The sequence below is a fragment of the Amblyomma mixtum genome, chromosome 5, assembly GCF_055824585.1.
Source record: "Amblyomma mixtum isolate Tamu chromosome 5, ASM5582458v1, whole genome shotgun sequence".
Taxonomy (NCBI): Eukaryota; Metazoa; Arthropoda; class Arachnida; order Ixodida; family Ixodidae; genus Amblyomma; species Amblyomma mixtum.
Window position 1 is genome coordinate 60,456,918 of NC_143016.1, and position 22,816 is coordinate 60,479,733.

Below are 22,816 nucleotides of genomic sequence, written 5' to 3' on the forward strand. Positions count from 1 at the left end.
GTCCCGATTTCCCAGCGGGCTCTAGCTATATGTGAAAACCTCGCCTCGAAGCGCTATGTGAAAGGAAGGGGCTTTCCAGAAACAAAGTTCAACTCTATATCCGTGCCTCTGTAACGAATTTTCAATTCGAGCTTCGCGGTCGGAATACACCATTTCACGGTTTACTTAGCATATCTGGATTAAATCCAATGTCAAAACAGTAATAATGAGCATTTTAAGGACATAAACATGATGACAGTCCGATAGCGAATGGTGGTGGCAGTGGTATGGGAGGTTTAACGTCGTAAGCTGCATATGAGAATTGAGGGATGCGGTAGCGGAGGGCTGCATATTAATTTCAACCACCTGGGGTCCTGTACCGTGCAATACTGACGTCGCATAGGGAACGAGTGTTTTTGCATTTTGCCACAATCAAAATGCGGCGGCCGCGACCGGATTTTGATCTCGCGTTTTATGGCACGAGAGACGAACGCACTGCGGTAGGTAGGGTGCTGACAGACTGCCATTCACGAATCTAGCACGGACCAAGCGTCAAATGACGCTCCTCTAAAATAAATAAATCAATAAACAGTTGTTCGTACCTTCGCATCTACAACATGCAGAGTTCGGGTTCCCGTTCGTCAGCTCATTATTTCTGGGTACTTGTGCTTAACCTTAGAAATTAAACACATCGCCTTGCTTTGCTTGTTTATTCCGCGCTAAGATACATACTGAGAGAGAAGGCAAATATGATTGAATAATTAGGCTGTAAGTTGTAAACATAACCACTATGGTTAAAAAATTTGGTAATCTTTTCGTCATCATTATCATCAGCTTAACTACGCCCACAACAGGACAAAAGCCTTTCCCATATCTCTCCAATCAACATTTGAGCGGGCTCATACTTGGGGGGGGGGGGGGGGGGGGGGGGGGGGGGTAATCCTATAAGGAGGCTCAAGTGCAGAAGACCTCCCTGAGGAATCCGTGACGTCTCATCACGTGAGTGTACAGTCACAGTCCGCTTGTTGAAAGGATTAATTTGATAGATAAAAAAGCAGGCGGCAGCTGAGACAAACTTTCAACAGCGAAGATTCGAGAAGCAGCAGGTAGTGACCGTCCAGCGCGTTCACCTAACATCTTCATCCAATCTAGTGCACCAAAACAACAACAACAAAAACCTTAGTTTGCAGATGTCGAGCTTCTCGTGTTTTTGTTTTCTTTAATTAAAAATTCCTATTTGTTCACGCCAGAGTAGAGGCATCCTGCTTGTTCAGCCGGCACAAACAGCGCCGTGATATGCCACTCACAAACCAATATCAGTGGTTTAATTCTCGGGTGTGAACATTCCCCTTAATGATATTCCTTAATAGTAACAGTTGCCTCTTGGCAATAACTGAACGCACAACAGCGCGGCTGAATACAAACGTACCTCTCACGGTCCATTTTTGCATCTGTCATTTCTCATTGATGGAGTCAGATAATGATTATTATTTTATGGCCCAAGGCATCTGTAGACAAAGAGTGCCACAGCACAAGGTTTTTTTCCGTTCTACTCAATTTGAAGTCAAAGGTCTATTTCCCAAGCACCACACTTGAGCTGATCATCATCTCAGGGGAAAGCTTGCACCCGTTGAATCACCGGTGCGTACACGGCGGCACTTGCGGATTAAGCCCCCCCCCCCCCCCCCCCCCCCCCCCCCCCCGCCGCAGTGGCTCAGTGGTTACGGCGCTCGGCTGCTGACCCAAAAGACGCAGGTTCGATCCCGGCCGCGGCAGCTTAATTTCGATGGAGGCGAAATTCTAGAGGCCCGTGTACTGTGCGATGTCAGTGTACGTTAAAGAACCCCAGGTGGTCGAAATTTCCGGAGCCCTTCACTACGGCGTCCCTCATAGCCTTAGTTGCTTTGGGACGTTAAACCCCAATAAACCAATAAGCAGCAGTAAAAAGGAGGAAGTTTTTCACAGCAAAGCTGCCCCGTAGGGAGTAATGCGCAGAAAACGTGTGCAGTGACAAAAGCTCGCGCCTGTAAAAGCATAGTATTTTTGGCCGACACGACCTCGTGAATTTTCGCCAATAGTCACGTTTGCAATATGTCGCTGAAGTCGGCGAGGTGATTAGGATTACTTGAGAACGTCGTAAGCCTCTAGCGTGGACAAGGAACGCTAGAAAGTGAAGGTTATGCAGAAGTATCATCATTGCTCGCGAACGTTTGGCACTTTAGCAGAAACAGCAATGGAGCAATGGAAACAAAAAAATAAAGAAATAGAGAGATAGAGAGAAAAGGCAAGAAAGAAAGAAACAAAGAAAGACAGGAAGAAAGAAAGGAATGACGTACAAGAAAGATGACGCGAATACGCAGTGCGTATAGTACAAGAAACATGTGAGAGGTAAATAACCCCCCCTGACCTTTCCCGCAGTCTCCTCATTAGCGAAAAAGTAGAGTAAGCTCTAGCGAATGCAATACAATACCAGAGTGTGGCCTCAAGCAAAACACACGGATAGATCTTTCATTGTGGGCTCCACAAACACTGCGAAACGTCTTGTAGGCATTCGGGAATAAAGGGTGCAGCTTACATTGTTAAGAAGACAAGTAAAAAAGATAAAGACTCCGAAACACAAGCTTGCAGATTCTAGCACCGTTCACTGCTTATTCAGGCAGTGTGTTCCAATATCGGGCTGCCTGCGGAAAAGAATGACTAACGTAATGCGTCATCATGTGCATCCACTTGCGTTAGTTCTTGCTAACGTCAGCCTTTGCGTTAGTCAGTATAGAAAACATGATTTCCGTTTCTCGGAGAACAATAAATGACGTATGTGGACCTATCCGAGCTTGTCTGGAGAGGTACAGCGGGGCGCTGCAAAGTAAAAAAAAAAAAAAACAATATCTGACAGCAGCTGCTGCATTCGAGGTGCGGTGTTCTCGTCCTTGCGGCTTGCCCTCTATTTGTTTTCACTCGCGTAGATGCATTGTCTCTGAAACCGAGCGGCAGCTGCGACTAGAATTCGCCTTCTTTGTTCCGGAGCGCACCGCTCAAGAGCTGTATGTAGACAAGTCTGATGGGATCTGCATAGGATCCCTGTTAGCCGAATCCACGGAGATAGTGGCCGAATCTCACGAGATGTTTGCATGATCGACAGCTTCGACGGGTAATTACTTCTAGCCAGTGGCGTAGCCAGAAATATTTTTCGGGGGGCGTTATACGCCGCCGGTAAAAAAAAAAAAAAAAACAGAAACAAAGACAGCCTGCGCCCAAACACTACCTTTGTCTAGTAATTTTTCTGCTGTAGTAAAGCGGAAGGTTAGTTGTTTCGTTCACTGTAATATCTACATAATACGAAGGCACGCAGGACTCCGAGGACTTGATTCGTCAAGGACATTTATCTTTTCGCAAAAAAAAAAACAGTTGTACAAAAACCCGCGGATATTTACAATATTTTCACATAATTTACAACACAAAAGCTTCTGGTCTACAACAAAGTCAGCAATTGCAAACGAATGGCATGTGTCAAAACTTCTTCCCCATGCATGTGTACCTGCGCCCGAACGCAGAGGCGCTCTAAAGGAGTGCACTTTTTATTTCCACGCTAGTTTACGATCATCTGAGGACAATGCAAAGGATGCAAAAATTGCCTAACGTGAAAAGGCATGTTTTATTGGATGAACTGTGCCTGTAATTCAGAGGAGTGCCATATACGTCGTGCGATGGCGAACAGTTACTGTTTTCTGCACTTATTCCTGCTTCCCATTAGAACTGGGACTATTTTGTGAACAAACCTAGTCTTCATATTTTCCTTTTTACATTGTAATGCGGTGTGAATAGCACGGGCGAAAAAAAAAAAGGCGAAAGGAGGGGGAATGCAGCAAATTTCGGAGAACGGGGGGTGTTCTCACGCCGAAACACCACGACAGCGTGTTCAGCGTGCCATACAGCGTGCCATACAAGACAGCGTGTTCAGTGCCATACCCTCTAAACAAGAATTGGCCTACTCCATTTATAAAAAGAAGCGCTAGAGGACAGCTTACTGCCTTTGTACTCCCTTTTTACCCCTTTCTTGCTTAGAGTGCACAGTCTCTATAGTTTAGACTCGACCACCGCCTCACTGGCTTGTTTCGCCAGCGCCGCCACGTGCGAGACCACTGCAACCGAAACAGCCGCCATCTTTCGTCAGTGAAACGTTACTGATATCGCCAAGTGTGTGCCTCTCCAGTGGAGAGTGAAAAAAAAAAAAGTTGAGGAGAAAGAAGGGCTTCTCCGAGCAATAAGCGGGCCCTACCGTGCGCTCTCCAAATGAGCGCCTCTCGAGAGCCCGCACCCGACGTACTTCGGCCTTTACGATAACGAGCCACTCGGAGCTATCGACGCCGGCTGACACATATCCCTAATCACCCGCTTTGGCTGACTGCGCGTCAAGGCGTGACCAAACCAGCTGTTGCGAGGAAGCCTGGAATGGGCGGATATTTCTTTTTGGGGGGGAGTTTTTTTTCTTTCTCACTAATTTCCTGAGTGGGAAAGGGAGGCGCCTGCATATTTATAGCCGAGTTTAGGGAAGCTATTCCTGGATTTCGATTCCGACTATGACGTCAGCCGGGAGGCGTCGCACCGTCTGACGGGCTTAAAGCACAGCCTAGTGGTTGGCGTGGTGGCTTGATGTCGGTGTTGCTTACAGGGCGAAATGATTAAGGCACGTGAACTCTATTTAAAGAACCCTGAAGAAAGCGTGCAGCTTGGCAATGTTGTATTCAAGGAAGAGGTTAAAAGCGTCGTCCGTATGTAGAACTGGAATGCATGGTTGGCATGCGCCAACATAATCCAAAGACAGCGTTTCCACGTGCCGTTTTAACCTCGGTGAGGTCATCAGTGCACTACGTTTATCTGATAGTCAGGGTTGTCAACCACATCCTATCACTGACCACAGCATGACATTGACGATAAGGAACCGGCGTTTCCGGTGGCTTTATTTTCTTTTTTCTCTCCTGCGTTTTTTTCCCGTCTCCATCCTATTACAAAACTCCTCTTTTTGTTGTGCCTGTGTGTGCGTGTTTGAAAACACCCGCGCAATCCCTATTTGCCGGAGGAAAGAACTACTCATCTTAGCTGCCAGGTGCAGAAGCTTGACAGGCCCTGGGATCATCAGTAAATAAATAAATAATGCAATGCAAAAGAAATGCGTGAGCTTAAGCAATAGTCTCTTTTCTTGCATTTTTTCGAGGCAGCCTTTAATACATCCTCGTACTAAGCCGCTTTTGCATGTGCGCGGACTCAAATTTGATAAGTTCAAAAAGTAGCGGGAGAGAAAAAAGGCAGAGAGAAAAGATACATTTTCCAGAAAGCGCAGGACTGCTTGGACGTCATGCCGCAATCTGGGTCACTCTCTTTTTTATTTATAAGAAACAGCTGTACAGCAATCTTGCAGGATCCGTACTATATCAAGAAGCTTTATATATATAGTTCTCTTTTGTCTTTTGTTCGGCGTAGGGATTAAAGCGGGCTAAAAGGAAATCTGAAAGACGCGCTTCACCGCTCCAAATGCTCTTCATTCCTCAGTGTCCCCTTGTTTTTTAGCATATGTTTCCGAAGTACATTGAGATGGAAAGTCTACTGTCACTGTTGGAAGCAGCACTTACTGCATATCACGCGGCTAATAATCATCTTCAACTGCTCTGGTTCTGGCCGCCCGTGTGTTGCTCCCCCTCCTGTAATGAAGCACGGAATGAATGCGCCGTTTCATCCTCTACAGCCGCCGTCAACTCCGGCTCTGTTCAAACTCATTCCTTGTGCTTCGCAAGCTACTCTCGGCCATCTATGTTTCTCGACGTATGTTGTTTTGGCTTTCATTTCCATTACTGATGGTATTTGGGCGCCGCATATGGCTGCAGGGACGTCTCAAGCAGTCTCTATTAGGACCTGGGCGCTGTATTCCCTAAACGCCCTCCCTTTTCCTCTATTCTTTATCTGCATAAGTGGTGCCAGGTGCTACATCGACGTTAGCGTCCCGGAAGTTTCACTTGGGCGCATATGCTTTAGTGGCGGGCTCTGTATTATAATTTCGACCGCATGAGGTTCTTTAATGCCCGCCGTCATCGCACAGCACAAAGGCACCTATCTCCTTACTACAAATGCTTCGCTTTTGAGCTTCCATTCCGCGACCGCGAACTTGGCAGCCAAACATCAAAGAGTTTGAGCCTCTATACTACTGGTCGTTTGCTGAAGTCTGTTGTTCTGTCTAATGGCCCCCTGGGTTTCCTCCCCGAGGTACTTATATTGTTTCATTGCCTCATAGTTTTTTTCGTGCTTTCTTTCTGGCGATTGTACTAAACAGCCATGTTATTAGACAAACGAGCTTAGTGATAGTCAGCACTTCAGATGAGAGCACGATTCCCAGAAGGGTTGTCGGTGCACTGCAGGCTAATCTAGAGACTGCACGTAGTTCCTAACTCAACTACACACTCCTGTGATAGACAGACCATAACTACATGGCCGTTCCTTCGAAGGTAACGGAATTAAGCTTCATTCATGAATCAGTAATGAAATTAGGTAGAGAATGGGCGCTTGGTACTCAGAACTCTTCGAATTGAAAAAAATAAATGTAAACGACAGACTATGAGAACCAAATACATAAATAAAAGAGCAGAAAAGAACAAAGCAGAAATGACTCAGTGAGTCGTGCTTTTTTTTTTTTACCGCAGCTGTCCAGTCCTTCCCTTCAGAGAGAAATACTTCCGGCTACCGCGAAAGAGATAAAATCGGAAGTGCGAGACGGTAGAAACAACCGAGCGCATCTTTCTTTTCGTTCTCGGCTAATTAACCGGCTCGCTGGCACTAAATGAAAAATCCAGCCCCTTCGCTTTACTCGAGCAATCAAGGGAATTCCCAGGACTGCCGTACAGCAGCTCGCCCTTCATTTACGATTTATTCGTTCCGCCTAATGTGAACCGTCATTGTTCGGTTAATAACTGATGCGCGCGCTGCCCCTTTCCACGTCTCTGTAACCTCTTTTCCCCTATGGACCAACTGCCCGCGCGTGGCTTTAGACAGGCAAACGCGAGCCGCGTTGAAGACCCAGCCGGCTGGGCCACCATATACGGTTGAACGGGGAATGGCCGCATCGGCTTCTTCCTTAATAGAGCAGTTCCGGATCAAAGCCCGAATGGCTATCAATCAGCTGCCACCGCATTTCCCACCGTTAGAGAGCGGGGGACCCGAAAATGGCTGAAGTAATGAGCCTGTCTGTGTGTTTAGAGGGCAAGAGGGAGGGAAGGAGCAAGAAATTGGGAAAGGAGGCGCAAATTGAGAGCCGTACGTATTAAGATGGAACTGTCCTTGGGGCCGCCCCAGACACGCGAATCGCCATCCTTGGCGACGTAACGGCGCTGATAGGCGTAGGCAGCATACATCACCAGCGAAAACAAGGCTGCTATGGACGAAGACTGTAGTAGGACGAGACAGGGACGACGGTACACAAGTCGTGTGTTGGAAAGGGAGTAAAAAAAAGGAAGAAAGCAAGTGAAAAGCTCCGAAGCGAACGATTGATGGTGACGCCGGAAGTAACCCGCTGCCCGCATGCACTTCGCAAACAGCCGTATACGCAGTATTGCCCGGGAGGGGGGAGGCGAGGCCTGCAGCGATACGTTATCATGGAAGCAACGCGCGCGAAATGGAAGGGGAGAAAGAAAGGAAAAGAAAAAAGGAGGAGACGGCGACGGAGCAAGGCCGGCCCCAGGCCTGATCTGGAAGACGAGCGGGCAGACACGTATGGCGCACTGGGTTTTGTCCCTTGCGAAGCATTCCTGCCAGGGGGAGGGACAGGGAGTGTGGGAAGGAGGAATCCACGGGGCAGTAGTAGGTTGAGGGAAAGGCGCGCAGTTCTTCACCCCTCAACAAGAACCGGGCTTCGATTTCGCCTGCCTTTGTGGTGCTTCCGGCATTCGCCAGACCTTTACACTGTCCCGCGCGCTCTTCTGCCTCGCGCGTGCTCTCTGACCTTTGCAGAGAAGGAATGCAGTAAACAAAATAAAAAAAGTAAGTTCAATGATGAAATCTTTCATCCACAGAGGCGCATATAGATACGGGGCAACGGTAACTACAGCACATGTAGTACAAGATAGGGGGCTGGCCTCAGTTATTACATAGGACCTCCAGGTGTATAGCTTTCCTTTTCGTCTTTTTTGCATGCACGTGGACTGACCTGCTTTGCTTTCACTCGTTAAACTTTATGGTTTCCTCTTGTGCAAGTCTTCCGAGCGGTACCGCCACCTGCGGCGTTGCTGCAGCTTAATCTGGACAATACGCCCGTATTGCCGCAAGCAACGCTTGCGGCTGCGGGGGCTATCTGTCGCGCCGCACTATGAGGCTATAGCTTCGCTATGCATACGTTACTCACGAAACGGGCGCGGGTTCTGTGCTGTGCGCATTCCTTTGTCTTTAGGGCTCTCCACTCTTCGACCGTTTTCCCGGAATCGTGTATCTCCAGTTCCAGCGGACGCAGTAAAAAATGAAAGCACTTGTAACCTTTATCACTTTATCACTATAGCCTCGCCCAAGCCATACCTTATTTTTTTTTTTTTTGAAGTCAGTCTGTCTGCTCGTGATCTTTATGACCCCATTTAAAGACTACCAGGATTAAAAAGGTATAGTATAATAACTACGCTCAAAGCCATAACGTCTTATACCTGCCCTTAAGGCTAATGGGTCGCTCGAATGATGCTTCTTGCTGTTGTTTTCAACGCTTCGCCGAAGCTAGGCCTGTTTTTCGTATATTTATTTCGATTTTTGCGAACTTAAATAATCGCTTGTCAGAAGCGTCGAAATGAAAGTAGGGACGGCAAAATAGGCACAGAAAAAGGAAGCCCGACTTCCGCGCTAGTACCTCTCTGGTTTCGCTTCCGTTATTCTTGTTGCGAGGACAAGCGCCGAACATTAAATACGTACTCTCGACGGGTCCCGTCTGAGCTGGAGCCACAAAATGACTAACCAAAGTAGTTTGGGAAATAACGTCGCTTCATCAATCCTTTTCCGAAACGCGTCCGCACTCATGACACCTTATTTATTTCTCGTGGCTTTGCCTGCCTTTATAACTTTTGTTCACGCGCATTTATTTATGTTACTTCTTTCTTTCTTTCTTTCTTTCTTCCTTTCTTTCTTTCTTTCTTTCTTTCTTTCTTTCTTTCTTTCTTTCTTTCTTTCTTTCTTTCTTTCTTTCTTTCTTTCTTTCTTTCTTTCTTTCTCTCTTTCTTTCTTTCTTTCTTTCTTTCTTTCTTTCTTTCTTTCTTTCTTTCTTTTTGATGACGAAGATGGCTTCATAAGGACACCGTTTCACCCATGTGCTCCTGGAAGTCAAACTATAAAAAAGCAAACGATGATTGATGTCGACTGGATGGAAGGCATGTGCTTTCATGGGAGCTTCCGCAAGAAGAAAAAGAAGAATAGCCTTGATAGGATGCATGGCTTTTTATGGGAGCTGTAGTTGTAATACCGTATTCGCCCTTTTTGATCTGAGGATGCTTATGCCCATCCGATACAGTTTACCTTATAGCTCGCATTATAAATGCTAGGCATTTAGAATGCCTTGAAGACATTCCAAAGAACAGAAAATTTTTGTTTTCTCTCTTTTCCTTCCTTCCTTCCTTCCTTCCTTCCTTCCTTCCTTCCTTCCTTCCTTCCTTCCTTCCTTCCTTCCTTCCTTCCTTCCTTCCTTCCTTCCTTCCTTCCTTCCTTCCTTCTTTGCTTCATTCCTTCCTTCCTTTCTTTTGTTCTTTCTTTCATTCTTTCGTTCTTTCCTTCTTTCTTCCTTCCTTTCTTTCGTGGCAGAGTTAACCTTGAGTCAATGCTATTCATTCGTCACCACTGACATTCATCACTGGCGACATTTGCTATGCCTAGCGAGTTGGCAGCCGCTTGTCCGGCACAGAGCTTTCACTTGGGTCATGCCTCGTTATTCGGCCGCGCTGCACGTGTCTCCGGTTGCGGAGTTTCTTTTAATTTTTTCCTTGCATGATGCTCTGGGTGAGCTCCATCGCGCTTTCTCAATTCTCCGTCGTTGCACTGCACGCACACTTACCTCGAATCACCTCGGTCGCTTCGACTGCAGTCGCAATTCTGCTTCCCCTCCTCTCTCCATCTGCGAGCTTGCTCTTGTCTTTTGACAGGTCTGCTCCTCGTCTCTCCGGAAGATGCTTCTCGGTTGTTGGCTCTGGCAGTGCAAACGTCCAACGCTCTGTGAGCGCGATCTTGGAGGGGCAAATGCCGGAAGTACGAGCACGCATCAAAACCACTATACTGCAGTAACTGTAGTGTATCTCGAACTTCCTTCTTTCTTTCTTTCTTTCTTTCTTTCTTTCTTTCTTTCTTTCTTTCTTTCTTTCTTTCTTTCTTTCTTTCTTTCTTTCTTTCTTTCTTTCTTTCTTTCTTTCTTTCTTTCTTCCTTTCTTTCTTTCTTTCTTCCTTTCTTTCCTTCTTTCTTTCCTTCTTTCTTTCTTCCTTTCTTTCTTCCTCTCTTTCTTTCTTTCCTTCTTTCTTCCTTTCCTCCTTTCTGTCCTTCATATCTTTCTTTCTTTCCTTCTTTCGTTCTTTTTTCTTTCTTTCCTCCTTCATTTCTAGCCTTCTTCTTTTCTTTCTTTCTTCCTTTCCTTCTTTCATTCTTCCTTTCTTTCTTTGTCTCTCTTTCTTTCTTTTTCTCTTCCTTTTTATTTTTTTTTATAGACTTCCTTGTCTTCTTCTACACTGTGCCCTCACAGTTTCCTCCGCTGCATGTGCAGTCTTCGTCGGAAGCGCAGATCCGCTTGTAGATGTCATACGTACTGCGGTGTGTTTGTCTGAGATTCGGAGAAATCCGAATGCAAACATAAAGTCTGCGCGCGAAAACTACAGGGCAGTCCACACTCACAGCTTGAATCAAGGTACTCAGTGTAGAGGAGTCATTAGGCTTATTTCCTTTCAGATTGCGTCGGTTCCGAGCGCCCCCATTTCTCGCGGCCTTTACTGCATGGAGGACCTGAGCGCCTAAGCGCTTAATCCTTGGCAAAAAGGACGTCGGAGGAGACAGTGGGGGCGCTGGGCACAAGAGAAGTTCTGTATAAAGCTATGGGGTGAAAAAACGGAAAAAGTCATCTGTGCGCTCGTATTTCTGTAGCTACGCCCAACTTAGGTTACCGCGATGCATGAGAGACAGGTTTTCTATATTTAGCTGTCAGGAAAAAAAAAATGTTGAGTATCTTTCATAGTCCCCGCAAATAGCGGTTGCTCTAGAGGAAAAGAAAGCGAATGGAGAGAAGCTGTAATTCAGGCGAATTAAGCTAATGTGCGCTGTATTATCTCATATATGTATCACATTAACTTGTACCTTCAAACGAGATGTACAAAAATGATCGAAATGAGCGGTTTACAAAAGGTTTTTGTGACTCATACGCAGTAAATAGTTCTCTCTCAATGTTTCCGTCTCTTACTCTTTCTTTTTTTCTTGTCGCATGCACAAATTTCTTTTTTCATTGCGGGATCCCCGGCCGACCCTTGGTGCGGGAGCAGTTATTTGAGCGCGAATTCCTGTATTTATACAACTGCTGTGTGATGTGCCCGAATAACTTCCAGGGTGCACAGCGCAATAGTGTTTTAAGCGGGCAGTTCGTTTTGTGTACAAACGCTCATTTAATTTGCTTGCCTGCCGTTATATCCACAAAAATCCAACCGCTTTTGATCTTCGCGGCTTTGTATTGCTGACGATAAACAAGCTGCACGGCGCAGCTTGGAACAGAAAATAATAGCCCTGAAGTTAGCTTTCTGCCGAATACATTCACTCCATACACGCCTCAGACATATAAAGATTCACACTTTCGTTTATTTCCTTTTGTGAACACAGAAGGGGCATTTACCATCAGGAGCCCTATGAGGCTGCACTGAATGACGTGACGCGACATCGAATAAAATTTCAGCGTCAATTCTTTTCCTGCCGACGTGTACTGCAGTGTTCGGGCAAATGTTGCAGAGATGTACTGAGTTATTGCTGTGTATCTCCGCACCGGTGCAGATCACAGTGGTCAGTCTGGCTGACTCCATGCACCCATCTGTTGCGTTGGACACGCATGCGCGCGAAAAACGTGAGTTAGTTCTTTAAACGGCGCCGTTGCAAGCAATTCATTAATTTGTTGCTCTGGGATGACGCGATAAGTTCTTGTTGAGTTCTCAATTCTTTTTCCCAGCCAAAAATTGCACGGCTTCCAGGAACTCATTCGTGTCACTTGCATTATTAATTATGTTTGTTTACTCAAGCCTTTGGATGCACCCAAGTGTAATTAATCCCCCCCCCCCCCCCCCTTTACCACCTTCAGCGTAATGCAGTACACTCGGCTCTTATGACATCTGAATTAAATTAATGAAAAAACAAAATGCCTTCTCGGTTTTCTTTCTTGACTCGAGATTTAAGCAGACCCTCTATAAATCACTTTGTGTGGGCGCATTTTCTTGCTCTGTCGCCATGCTTGCGTTTGTGAATTCATGTGTGTCCCGGCGTGGGCGCCTGCGTTCGCATTTGCAAAGCTTCTTCCTTCGCTGTCGTCATGAGTACTGAAAAGTCAAGTGGGCTACTAAGCCCAATCTCTCCAGATTTATACGTACAGCAATGTCCTCTCCTCCTCCCTTCTCTCCACATATACATTCTCAGACTGACGTTTCCCCGGAGTTTTCAGTGTTTGCGCTTCGTAAAATAAACGTTTGTACGCATGACAGCCAAGTCCGCTTCGGTAGACCGCCGACTTCTTTCCGCCTCGCTCTGGGCAGCTTTATTCGCATCTCGGCATTTCCAACACGTTTGAGCTAGGACTCGCAGCCGCCGCTGCACTTTATACACGAGCAAGAAATGCAAAAGGACATGCTTTGCTTTTTCGTGTCGATGCTGCTGCTTGTGCAGGGCGATTTGCTCCTCGCTTAAAGAAAAGTGCAAAGCGTGTCGTTGTACCACGCTCTTCTCGAAACAGCCTTAAAGTTTTCGCCGGTCCTGCTTTTTGCCGCTGGCTTGTGACGTAGCGTGTTTTAGAAAATATTGCAGCAAAAGGCGAAAAAGAACGGTGAGCAGTTGAACTGGAGTGAGCTATTCTTAATGTCTAGCCGGCGTACACGGCACAAGTCGACGTTATACGAAGACTAGTGCGTTTTTCATACAGCAGTGCACTTTTAACTACCTCCGGGTTTGGCGGCCCTATCGGGAAAGGCAGTTTGTCAGCCTTAGCTTTCATACCAGCGTCGGGGAGATCAGCAGCATTTCGTGGAAGGCAATTCCCACTTGAAATGTGTATGAGTCAGTTTCGCCAGTTTTCCTTGCTCCGAAGAAAAAGGAGTTGAAATGACATATCGGTGACTATGCAGGTTAATGGAGGTAGCTTCACGGCAAGCTCAGGTTGTTTCAGAAATTCATTTCTTAGGTTACCGGTAGGAGCGTTTTCTTGAATTTATCCTCCTACCTGTGCCAGAATTTTAAACGATGCCACTTTCTTTAGATTTCGTATTTTTTTTTTTGGTGCTTGTGCATCGATGCAAGGCCGATGCGCAATAGCAATGAAAATTGGGGTGATGGTGGGGGGGTTCAGAAGCGTGCCATCCAGGAAAATATTGCCGGAGCATATTATGCTCCGGCGGCACCGTGTTCTCAGCGCCCACATGCCGACTTCCTTAGCGTGATATATGACGCTTGCCTCAGTAGCCCCGGCACAATCTGGCAGCCCGGGAATTGGAAGCCCCGCGCACGTCTCCTTGCTTATATATAGTGCGACACTGCTCAAGGGCCGCATTTTCACTGCTGAGGCATTAGTATGCAAGTTTGGCACTCGATCCAATTAGTGGATAAGCCTCTGCTACCTCGCTTCGGCGAGAAAAAAAAATAAAGCGTAACAGAACATGTAGCTAGCTGTTTCAACGATGTTATAAAATGCTCGCGTCGAACGGCCTTAGAGAAGAATCCGGGTACATATGCTATCGCAAAGACAAACCTGTTCTCCCGGTCACCGCTGTGCGACTGTTCGCACTGTGAATCAGCCAGCGACTTTCCTCCACCGTTGTTGAAGTCACGTTTCATCACCACAGGATATTAGTCACCGAAGGTATACGTATACCTGAGCCAGCAGTAACTCAAGGGCAAAGCACCGTGTTGTTTCGACTGGAGAGAGGGTGTCTTATCTGGCCCTCGCTCGACCTTTCTGATAAGTTGGAAGACGGAGGGTGCACTCTGCTGACGTACAGTAAAATGCTAATCTCTTTCACGTGCTTTGTCGTAAGGATATATGGACCTGCGCAGTTTTTTCCTGTTTGCTGACATCGTATACAGGGCGCGCCATTTTTACGTGTCGAGTTCAGCCAGTACGAGGAAAAATCTTTTCATTCCCAAGTATTCGCAAAGGCTAGCGAATATGAGGGGGTAGTCTACGTAAATTACACTTTCGCGTACTATTTCTCAAAATTCTTCTCTGGTCGTTTTTCTTCTCTCAAGGCTCATCGCTGTGTCGAGCCATTCTTACAAGACGCACAAAGTTTGGTTCATCTAGAAAGTTGGGCGTTTTCCAGTGTCATTCCTCCTTTAGCTAAAAGAGCAGCGACGTTCATCCGTGTGGGTTATGTAGGCTTTCATGGAGACGCTGACTGGCAAGTCCGTGTGTGACCGGCACTCTCCCCTCAGGGCACCTCCGATTCCGCTAATTTTCTCACATTTAGCTAGTTCATATGCAGCTTGCTTATACCATGTATCCACTAAGACGTCTAAGAAGACGGGCTGTGACAACACTCTAGAAGAGTCAAGGCAGCCGTCACTCGTATCGCTAGAAAATCAAGATCTTAGTAGCATTTTCAACACGACGCACCTGCTCTGTATCCATTCTTGCTTTTGGGTGAAAAATTAATAAATAAAATTGACGACTGTACAACGGGAGCAACATTGACACTGAGAGGTAGTCGCTCTAAACTGGACTTTTCTCTTATCTCTTGTTTCTCTCACATTCGTTGTTTCTACAGAACGAGCACAATAACTGCCAAAAATGTTCACCATCCGGATGCTGAAGGGAGGGTGGGGTAACGTCCACTTTAGAACTTTAGAAAGGAGTTTAAGCACTTCAAAATTTTTCGTTCCTCCTCGTCTCTTGAAACAAGATTCCTAGCCTGACTACGAAGCTTTTGCGCAACACGTTGTTGCACCGGCCACTCTCCTCCGTCTCTCGTCCCGTGCACAAGTGTCGCCTTCTCGTCAACTCGGCGGCAGCCGCGCGACAGCGGGAGGCGCGGTGAATTGCCCAGCGCTAATCTCCCTCGGAGAAGGCGCTTATTACAGCAGCCCGGACGTCACTAGTGTGCGTATAGGGCAACGAGTTGCGTGTATCCAGCTACGCGTGCCTGACAACGCAGGCACCCGTCTCCCGCGAGCCAATCTTTCTCTCCGCCGCCTCATGGGTCAGGAGAGGAAAGGCCGTCGGCGCAACAAAAACCGTCTCTCTTCCCTCCCTCCCTCCCCGCACAACTTTTGACGTCCTCTCACGCACGCAGCGGGAGCGTAATCCTCGCGGGGCCTTGGTCGCCGCCGCATGCGATGCTGCTGCGACAGAAAGCAGCGTAGTACGTGTGCGCACGGCGAACGGCCATCCCGGCGCAGCTGCCGTGGACTGAGCAGCAGGTGTTGGAGACGAGCGCTCGCTAACGCGCGGATTGTTCCACACGCACGCACGCACACACACGCGCGCCGCCTTTTCCTCCTCCGTGCCGGCGCCCTCGGCGGAATAGCTGCGGGCCGGGGGGCAACCTAACGCCCGAGAGTCGAGTGCGCGCGGCTGGATAGCTAGCTAGCTCGCTCGCGGCGCGTTCTGTCGAGCACGGAAGCTGTTTCGCTCGCGCGTTTGCTCCTCGAGTGTGAGAGGACGGCGTCGTCGTCGCTTACTACTCCCATCGCTCGCCGCGGGAAAAGAAGAGGAAATTACGGGGAGACGTATTTGGATGCTGGAGACTGTCTTCTTCTACGCTGCTGGGCTCGAATTCTGGACGAAGACGCCTAGTGTGTACCCGGCGCTGCTCCGCTCTTCAGAGTGCGAGCGGTGCAGGGGCAGCATCGCCTCCAATATGCGCGCTGTCAAGACGGTTGGCGACGGCGTGCCGGCGCGTCCGCCATCCTGTGCGGCCAGCTAATGGGGACAGCAATCTGGACTGCTGCTCTGCGAACGTGTACTGCATCTCGGAGGGAATGGATCCGGACGGGGCGAGGTGAGGGGAAGAGCTGCTGCGACTTCTTGTTTCTTCTCTCGGCTCACCCGACGACTCTTCATCGGCGTTTCCTTGTGGGCTGCTGACTATGCGGATCCGTACTCTTTATTGGGGCCGTTTCCCGGCGTCTTGTCTCCCGTTTCTTGACCGCGCGAGACGCTGAATTGCTCGCCACCCTAACGATGAAGGTCGTACAGTCGTTTGTGACGCTGTCTGTCCCGTGGGCGAGAACTGACCCATGGCCGGCTCGTCAGAGCGCGCCTTGCGTGTTTCCGGTGTGTTTGCGAGATGCCCCTGAAGGCTGATGGCGGCGGGAGCGAATACGCGGGGCTGTCTCACACGTTGGGGGGCTCCTTTCGGAATGAGATCCGAGCTTGTTTGCGCGAGATCGTCTGGAGGTGACAACACTCGGGGAAAGAGGGTGCTCACCCGGAGAGGCTGGCGGGCGGAAGGACAACCTCTTGGTGCTCTCCATCCAGGCGGCTTGCCCTCTCGTTCCTTATTTTATTTCGCAGCGTGTTTCGTCTTTTGTCTGGATGCGTCGTTTTCTTTTGTGGTCTTCCTGGTGTTTTTCTTCTTTTTTTTCCCCCCCTATAAGCGCCTAAGGGCATGAAAGCAGTAGAGGTATGCATTATCGTGATGAATACGTGCTTACAAAAAGACGAGATAGAAACCAGTAATGCCTAACCGCATCATACACATATTTTCGGTCTCGTGTTCGTGTGCCAGACTCATTGCCGGTTTTTTCTGCTGATATTTTCGTCTTGAGCTGTTTCTTGCTACTTAACGAATGAGCTGCTCAGTTAAAAGTCATCGCTTATCTCGGAACTGTATGTCATTTATAATAACGTTTCACTAAAATGTTCATATGTATCAGATACCTTCAACACATTTCTAGAGACGATGGGGTGCTGTTTAGAGCGCGCCTATGCTTTACCAAGGTTTTTTTTTGTTTGTTTGTTTCTCTCGTGTACTCAAATTTTTGGGAACTTTTGGTAGCGCTCAGTAGCCTACGTCGTTAATTCACATGGTCTTCTTGATCTTCATGTAACCGAGAGCCGTACCCGGCGACTGGCTCTCAGGTGCCTTTCAAAAATGCGTACTTGACTCGTGTCGACTATAGAGTCACAATTCGAGAACAGCATCGAAAGCTGTTGCATTATACAGCACTTTCCGCTCACAGAGGACGTGGTCCCTACCGGCAACAGTTATATACCCTAGAGCTGCTTGCTCGCAATGGGCTAATCATAATACATTCCAGGGCAGTCATATGAAAGGAACTGCTAATGCAGCAGCCATCATTCACAACTGCCATTGTCTCGGTTGCTGCTGTTGGCAACGAAGGAGCATGTATACGTGACGCAGCTGTGTCCCGTAGTGTCACCATTTCTTGCAGAAGGGCAGAAATATGGCCCAGTTGGTACGTGACTGAAATTGAACAGGAGCAGAATAAACACGGAAAAGAGAGAGAAAAAAAAGAGCAAGACAGTCTTCTTCTCTTGTCCAGTACAGGCCTTCTTCCCTCGTTCAAGTTTTTTTTTCGGCTGGTGTTCAGTTTGAAACACCAGATTCTCGTTGCGTTACTTCGAAGTGTTGCCCACTTCGAATTAGGTTCAGTCCAATGTTTACACGTTCTGCCTATGCGCTACTTCTCGCTCGCTATCTTCACCGAATTCGGAGCCCTTAGGTTCTTTATACTTTGTAACGCCTTGCCCATCGCCACGGGCTTGACTGCATTTCAAAACGTGGCTGCCGTCCATTTCCATCGCAGACCGCACGTCCTCTGGACCAAGATGGCGGTGGCGTCCGGCGGCGGTGGTGGCGGGGGCGCGTCGGACTCGAGCGACTCGGCCGCCGCCAACAACAACAAGGAGACGACCACCACCTGGGAGTACGTGGAGGCCAAGACGCCCGCGCACACGGTGACCACCATGGACTGCTGCACGTCCTGCTACTACTTCTGCTGGTACCAGCACGTGCACCGGAACGACATCGACTCGCTCTACCAGCGCTACTTCCTGCACCTCAACCGGCGCAGTCTCACCGCGCTTCTGGGCGTCATGGCGGCCTTGTGTGCGCTGGGCGCCCTCCTGGACTTGGCGCTGTCCCAGCGGCCGCTGCATCCTCCGCCGGCTGCCCGCGCGGCCGCCTTCGGCGCGCTGCTTGTCTTCTACCTGGCGCTGGTGTACGCCACACTACAGACCTCGTTCCGTCAGGTGCACCTGCTCGTGTGCTCGTACTTGGTGCTCGGCTCGTTCGTGGCTCTTGTGTCGCTTGTGGCGCTGCTCGACCCCGGCGCGGCCGACCGTGCCATCTTGTCTGACCTGTGGTGCGCGCTGTTCCTGGTGTACGTGTCGTACGCGCTTGTGCCCGTGCGCATGCGCGATAGCGTCGTCACTGGTGTCCTTCTGGCCGGCACCTACCTGGCCTGCAACCTCGCCCTCCACGCCGACAGGCTGCACTGGAAGCGGGTACGTCTCGAAAGTGGGAGGTAGCAGTGACCTTGGACGTGCTATACCGCAGTGACCTCCCGTTTACTATAAGTAAGAAGGGCAAAAAATAATAACGCCCAAAATCACGTACTGCTCGCACTCTTCTCAAGTCTAGTCACGAGCGTTCTGCACGAATGCATGACGCCTGCCGGTGCCTAAGCTACCTTACTCGAACTTTACGCGTTTTTCATTGCATGACGCATATTATGATGACGTTCTTTGAATATGCTTCGAGTAACGCGTTAGGAGCTGGGATTCGTAAGTGCGGTTGTTGAAGGTAGCTTTCTTCCAGCTACTTGAAACGCCACAACATATATTCTCCGTGCGCAGACAAGGGTAAGGACATGAGCGGCTCCTATTCATGTTTCCTTCCTACAGCTACTTGCAAGTATGAATCAAGTGAGACGTATCTCAGAAGTACATTGCCCCGACAGCTGCTGAGGTCATGCAGGATCGGCGAACTTTCTAGTTTAACGCCCTGGTCACAGTGTTTCGATTTCCTCGCTCTCTCTCTCTCACACGCACATTTTAGTCGTAAACCTGGGGGTCTGTTTTTATTAGTTTCTCTAGCCTGGCCGTAAAAGGAATCGTCGAGGTTACGGTTGTGGCAGCACCGTGGGGTGCAAAAGTGTCATGACACAGTATGAGGTGTTTCGTATAGTGAATTGCACAGTCACCCTCACTCCAAGAGTTTCCTTGGGGCAGAAGGGTGAACGTCTGAAGCTATTAAACAGGTGCTTGTCGCGAACGACAAATGCCACCGGAAGTTCTTCCGCTTGAGCGGTCGTCACCCGCCTGTAGTCGACGGCTGAGACACCTGTATACACACGGTGTCGCGTCGCCTCTAGCGTGAGGCGTGCGCATGGTTTCCTTGTTTTTGCAGAAATCTTTATCGCATGCTTGTCTTCAGGCAGAGCCTACGACAGCAAACAGATATTCTGAAGAAAACTGCATCCTCGCTGTTAGAAAAATTAAAGGTTCGATAGTTAGTGTAGTCAAACCACCTATCTGCAGCTTGGACATGAGTAGGAGCAGCGAAGGCTTTCTGTTCATTGTTCATTTCCACATCTTACCGCACCTTGTTAACACATTCACGCGCGCGCGCGCGCGCGCGCGCGTGTGTGTGTGTGTGTGTGTGTGTGTGTGTGTGTGTGTGTGTGTGTGTGTGTGTGTGTGTGTGTGTGTGTGTGTGTGTGTGTGTGTGTGTGTGTGTGTGTGTGTGTGTGTGTGTCTGTGTGTGTGTGTGTGTGTGTGTGTGCGTGCGCGCGCGCGCGCGCGCAGAAAGTGAGGAGCAGGTGTAATGGGCTTTCTGCAATCATTCATTTATTCTATACCAACTATACTGTTGTGCTTATGGCCAGTCAATCCCATAAATATAGAGGGCCTCGCCTCTATCTTTCTATACGCATAATAGAGCTAAATTGCCCTGCGCTCAATGCTTGGAGTTCGGTAAGTCTGGGTGCACTAATGGAGAGACGTTCGGGCCAACGAAGGGGGACAGTCTTTTACAGAACCAAAGGTGGGGAGGGGTGTAAATGGGGGGGCAGGGGAGGGCGGTGCGGTTGACACTGCAGCTTAACTGAGCGGCGATAGACAAGGGAACCCCGCTGTATAACTGGGCTTTGTCGGAGCTGCTTTATTGTGCAACCTCAATGGGTCTTGTTAGAGCAGTCATCAACTTTTTTCTTCATTTTCTAAAGCGCAAAAATTTTTTCAGATAGAACTGGCGCCGAGAAGTCGTCTGTACAACTCGCTGCGTGTCGCCATTCGAGTTCAGCCTGTAGTGCAGTTGGTGTACGGGGCCCATGCGTTGGAAGCCATGCGAAGCTGTCGCAATCTGTCCGACTGTTCGCTCTTCCGGCACTGTCGTCACCAAAGAGGCATCAGCGGGGACGTGCTGATGCGAACGATGTTGTAGAGCAATTTTGCGGAACAGCTGGGTTATAGCGGCTGCGGAAGCTAACGTGACGCTGCCTCCAGTCTTGCTCTTCTTTACATTTCTTTTTTTTTCCTAAGCGAAAATGCGCCGCGTTAATAGGCTGTGTAAAAGGAGTGGTTCTCTCGATCGGAAGGTCAAACTGTAACTACAGTGCAACGTAAACCGTAACGAAAAACACTCTCGTACTATAACTATAATCAACACATAACAAAGCGAAGGCTACATTGCAACGAAATGGTGGCGTGAAAAGAAGCTTACATTTCTCCTGTCGAGACAGCTGTTGTAGGAGGCCTTCTTGACGATGTTCAGTCCTGGGTTGCTGTCGTGCCATACGCAGCTTTAGACAACACAAAAGAAAGCAATGACCTACGTTTCGTCTTGTGATGGAACATTTGCATGGCTTTAGGTGGTGCAAAAAGTGAGGCCTGACACGTGCATGACATTTTCTGTTACACCCCCCCCCCCCCCCCCCCCCGCCCCTTCCTCCTTTTGTTTTTGTTCAGAAAGAGGAGAACGCAAAAACAAACACACAAAGAAATTAATATTGAACCAGAGCTAGCTCCGTCCTTTGTCAAGTGACATTTCCACGGCGTGAGATCTGTCCGCTTTGTTGATTTTTTTTATTATTATTCTATACCGTAAAACCTGTGCGAAGAAACCATTGAGGAATCAGTGCTTTGCATTTTCATGCGCGCATGTACTGTTCTTTCCTGGATGCCCGCGAGATATTGTCGTCCGTCAACGAATACGATTCCAGTCATCGTTGGCTCGGCCCCTTGCGTCATCGTTTCTCCGATGCCGCATTTCGCGCCGCCGTTCGTCGCAGACTCACTGCTGTATGGATGCATATGAAAGAATCTGGGAGACATTCGCGACGCACACGTTATGCAGGATGACGATGCTCGGCTCGTCTTCAGCGCACATATGGGCTGTCTACCATCTACCGCAGTGAGTGACAGGCAGCGAATCTTGTCTTGCGCTCAGGAATTTCTTTTTTCTTTCTTTCTATCCGTCTATCTCTCTTTTTTCCCCTTTCCCACGTTCACCTCCATCGCCCGGTCGGCAGCCTCCTAGCAGCAGAGCAGCTAGTGCCCCGTCACCGTTCGTGTCGGAGACACTCGTTGACACGCCTTTGTTTCGTCGGCTTCCAGACTTGGCGGTCGTCGTCGTCATCGCCGCCGCCGCGTGAACGCCTATAGTGTGGCGAACCAGAACATCCGCCGAAGGTCGGCGTCCTGCTGTCGCGCACATTCTCTGCGAGTCGCGGAGACTTGAGCGGAACGTTGTCCTCCCGCAACGCGTGAATCACGCCACGAGTTATCGCGAGCAACGGCGCTCTCAGTCCTGCTTAGTGTGTTCTCGTATAATAAACAATACTGAGCTTATAATACTAATCATATAATAAAAATATTGAAATATTGATTAGATAGTTGATTAGGACTGAATAAAATTGTTGTTTAAATGATCGAGGTAAAACACCTTCGCTACGCGCGCCTATAAGGGTTTGACCAGTTACGCGGTGTCTCCCCGCTGCGGGTTGCGCAGTGGCTATTGGGTTCGCGCGCTGAACATAAGGTCGAGGGCTCTAATCCAACCACAGCGACCGTATTTGGAAGAAGGTGACCATTTAGCGAGACTTCAGCGCGGTTATATATAAAGAACCTCAAGTGGCCAAAACTAATCCGCAGCACCTCGCTCCGGGTGCCTAATAGCAAGCAGTGTTTTGGCACCCGAAAATCAATCAATCAATCAATCAATCGATCAATCAATCAATCAATCACTTATGGGCTATCTCAAGCTCATTTGACCTTACCGTGCTTCTTATCTCTTCTTTTTTTAGTGTTTGTGAATTAACCCTCCCAACCCAGCTGCTATATATACTGCCGCATTTCACTGTATACGCTTTACATGGATAAGCGGATGGATTTCATTGACATCCTCTTTGAAGCGGGGTGATGGCTTGCGCCACCTTACCTCGCACAGGAGTCAGAGCAAGCATGACCTGGTGGAGGTTGACTGAACGAACCTTTCGCATGTGAGATCGAGCCACCAGGTAGCACTGATCCGAGCCTTGGGAGTCATAGGGAGGACTACCGGAGTTTTCAGGCGATCACATGCTGACTTATTGCTAAATGTTTCAAAATGTTCTAACGTGCTCTTGAATTGGGCTGCTAGTTATTTG

General features: G+C 48.6%; 1 protein-coding gene across 5 annotated transcripts in view; it reads left to right on the forward strand.

Annotated features, from left to right (window-relative positions):
* The window catches only part of LOC149342368 (adenylate cyclase type 5-like), a 236,149-nt gene that overhangs the window by 141,346 nt on the left and 71,987 nt on the right, over positions 1-22,816 (forward strand). For 4 of the 5 annotated variants that reach the window (XM_089544648.1, XM_089544649.1, XM_089544647.1 and 1 more), the window contains one exon: positions 17,975-18,674. In XM_089544648.1, coding sequence (XP_089400774.1) covers positions 17,975-18,674 — 700 coding nt within the window. Of the gene's footprint in view, positions 1-15,560; positions 16,204-17,974; positions 18,675-22,816 lie in introns of those variants that run through there. The other variant, XM_089544650.1, reaches the window with a different exon arrangement.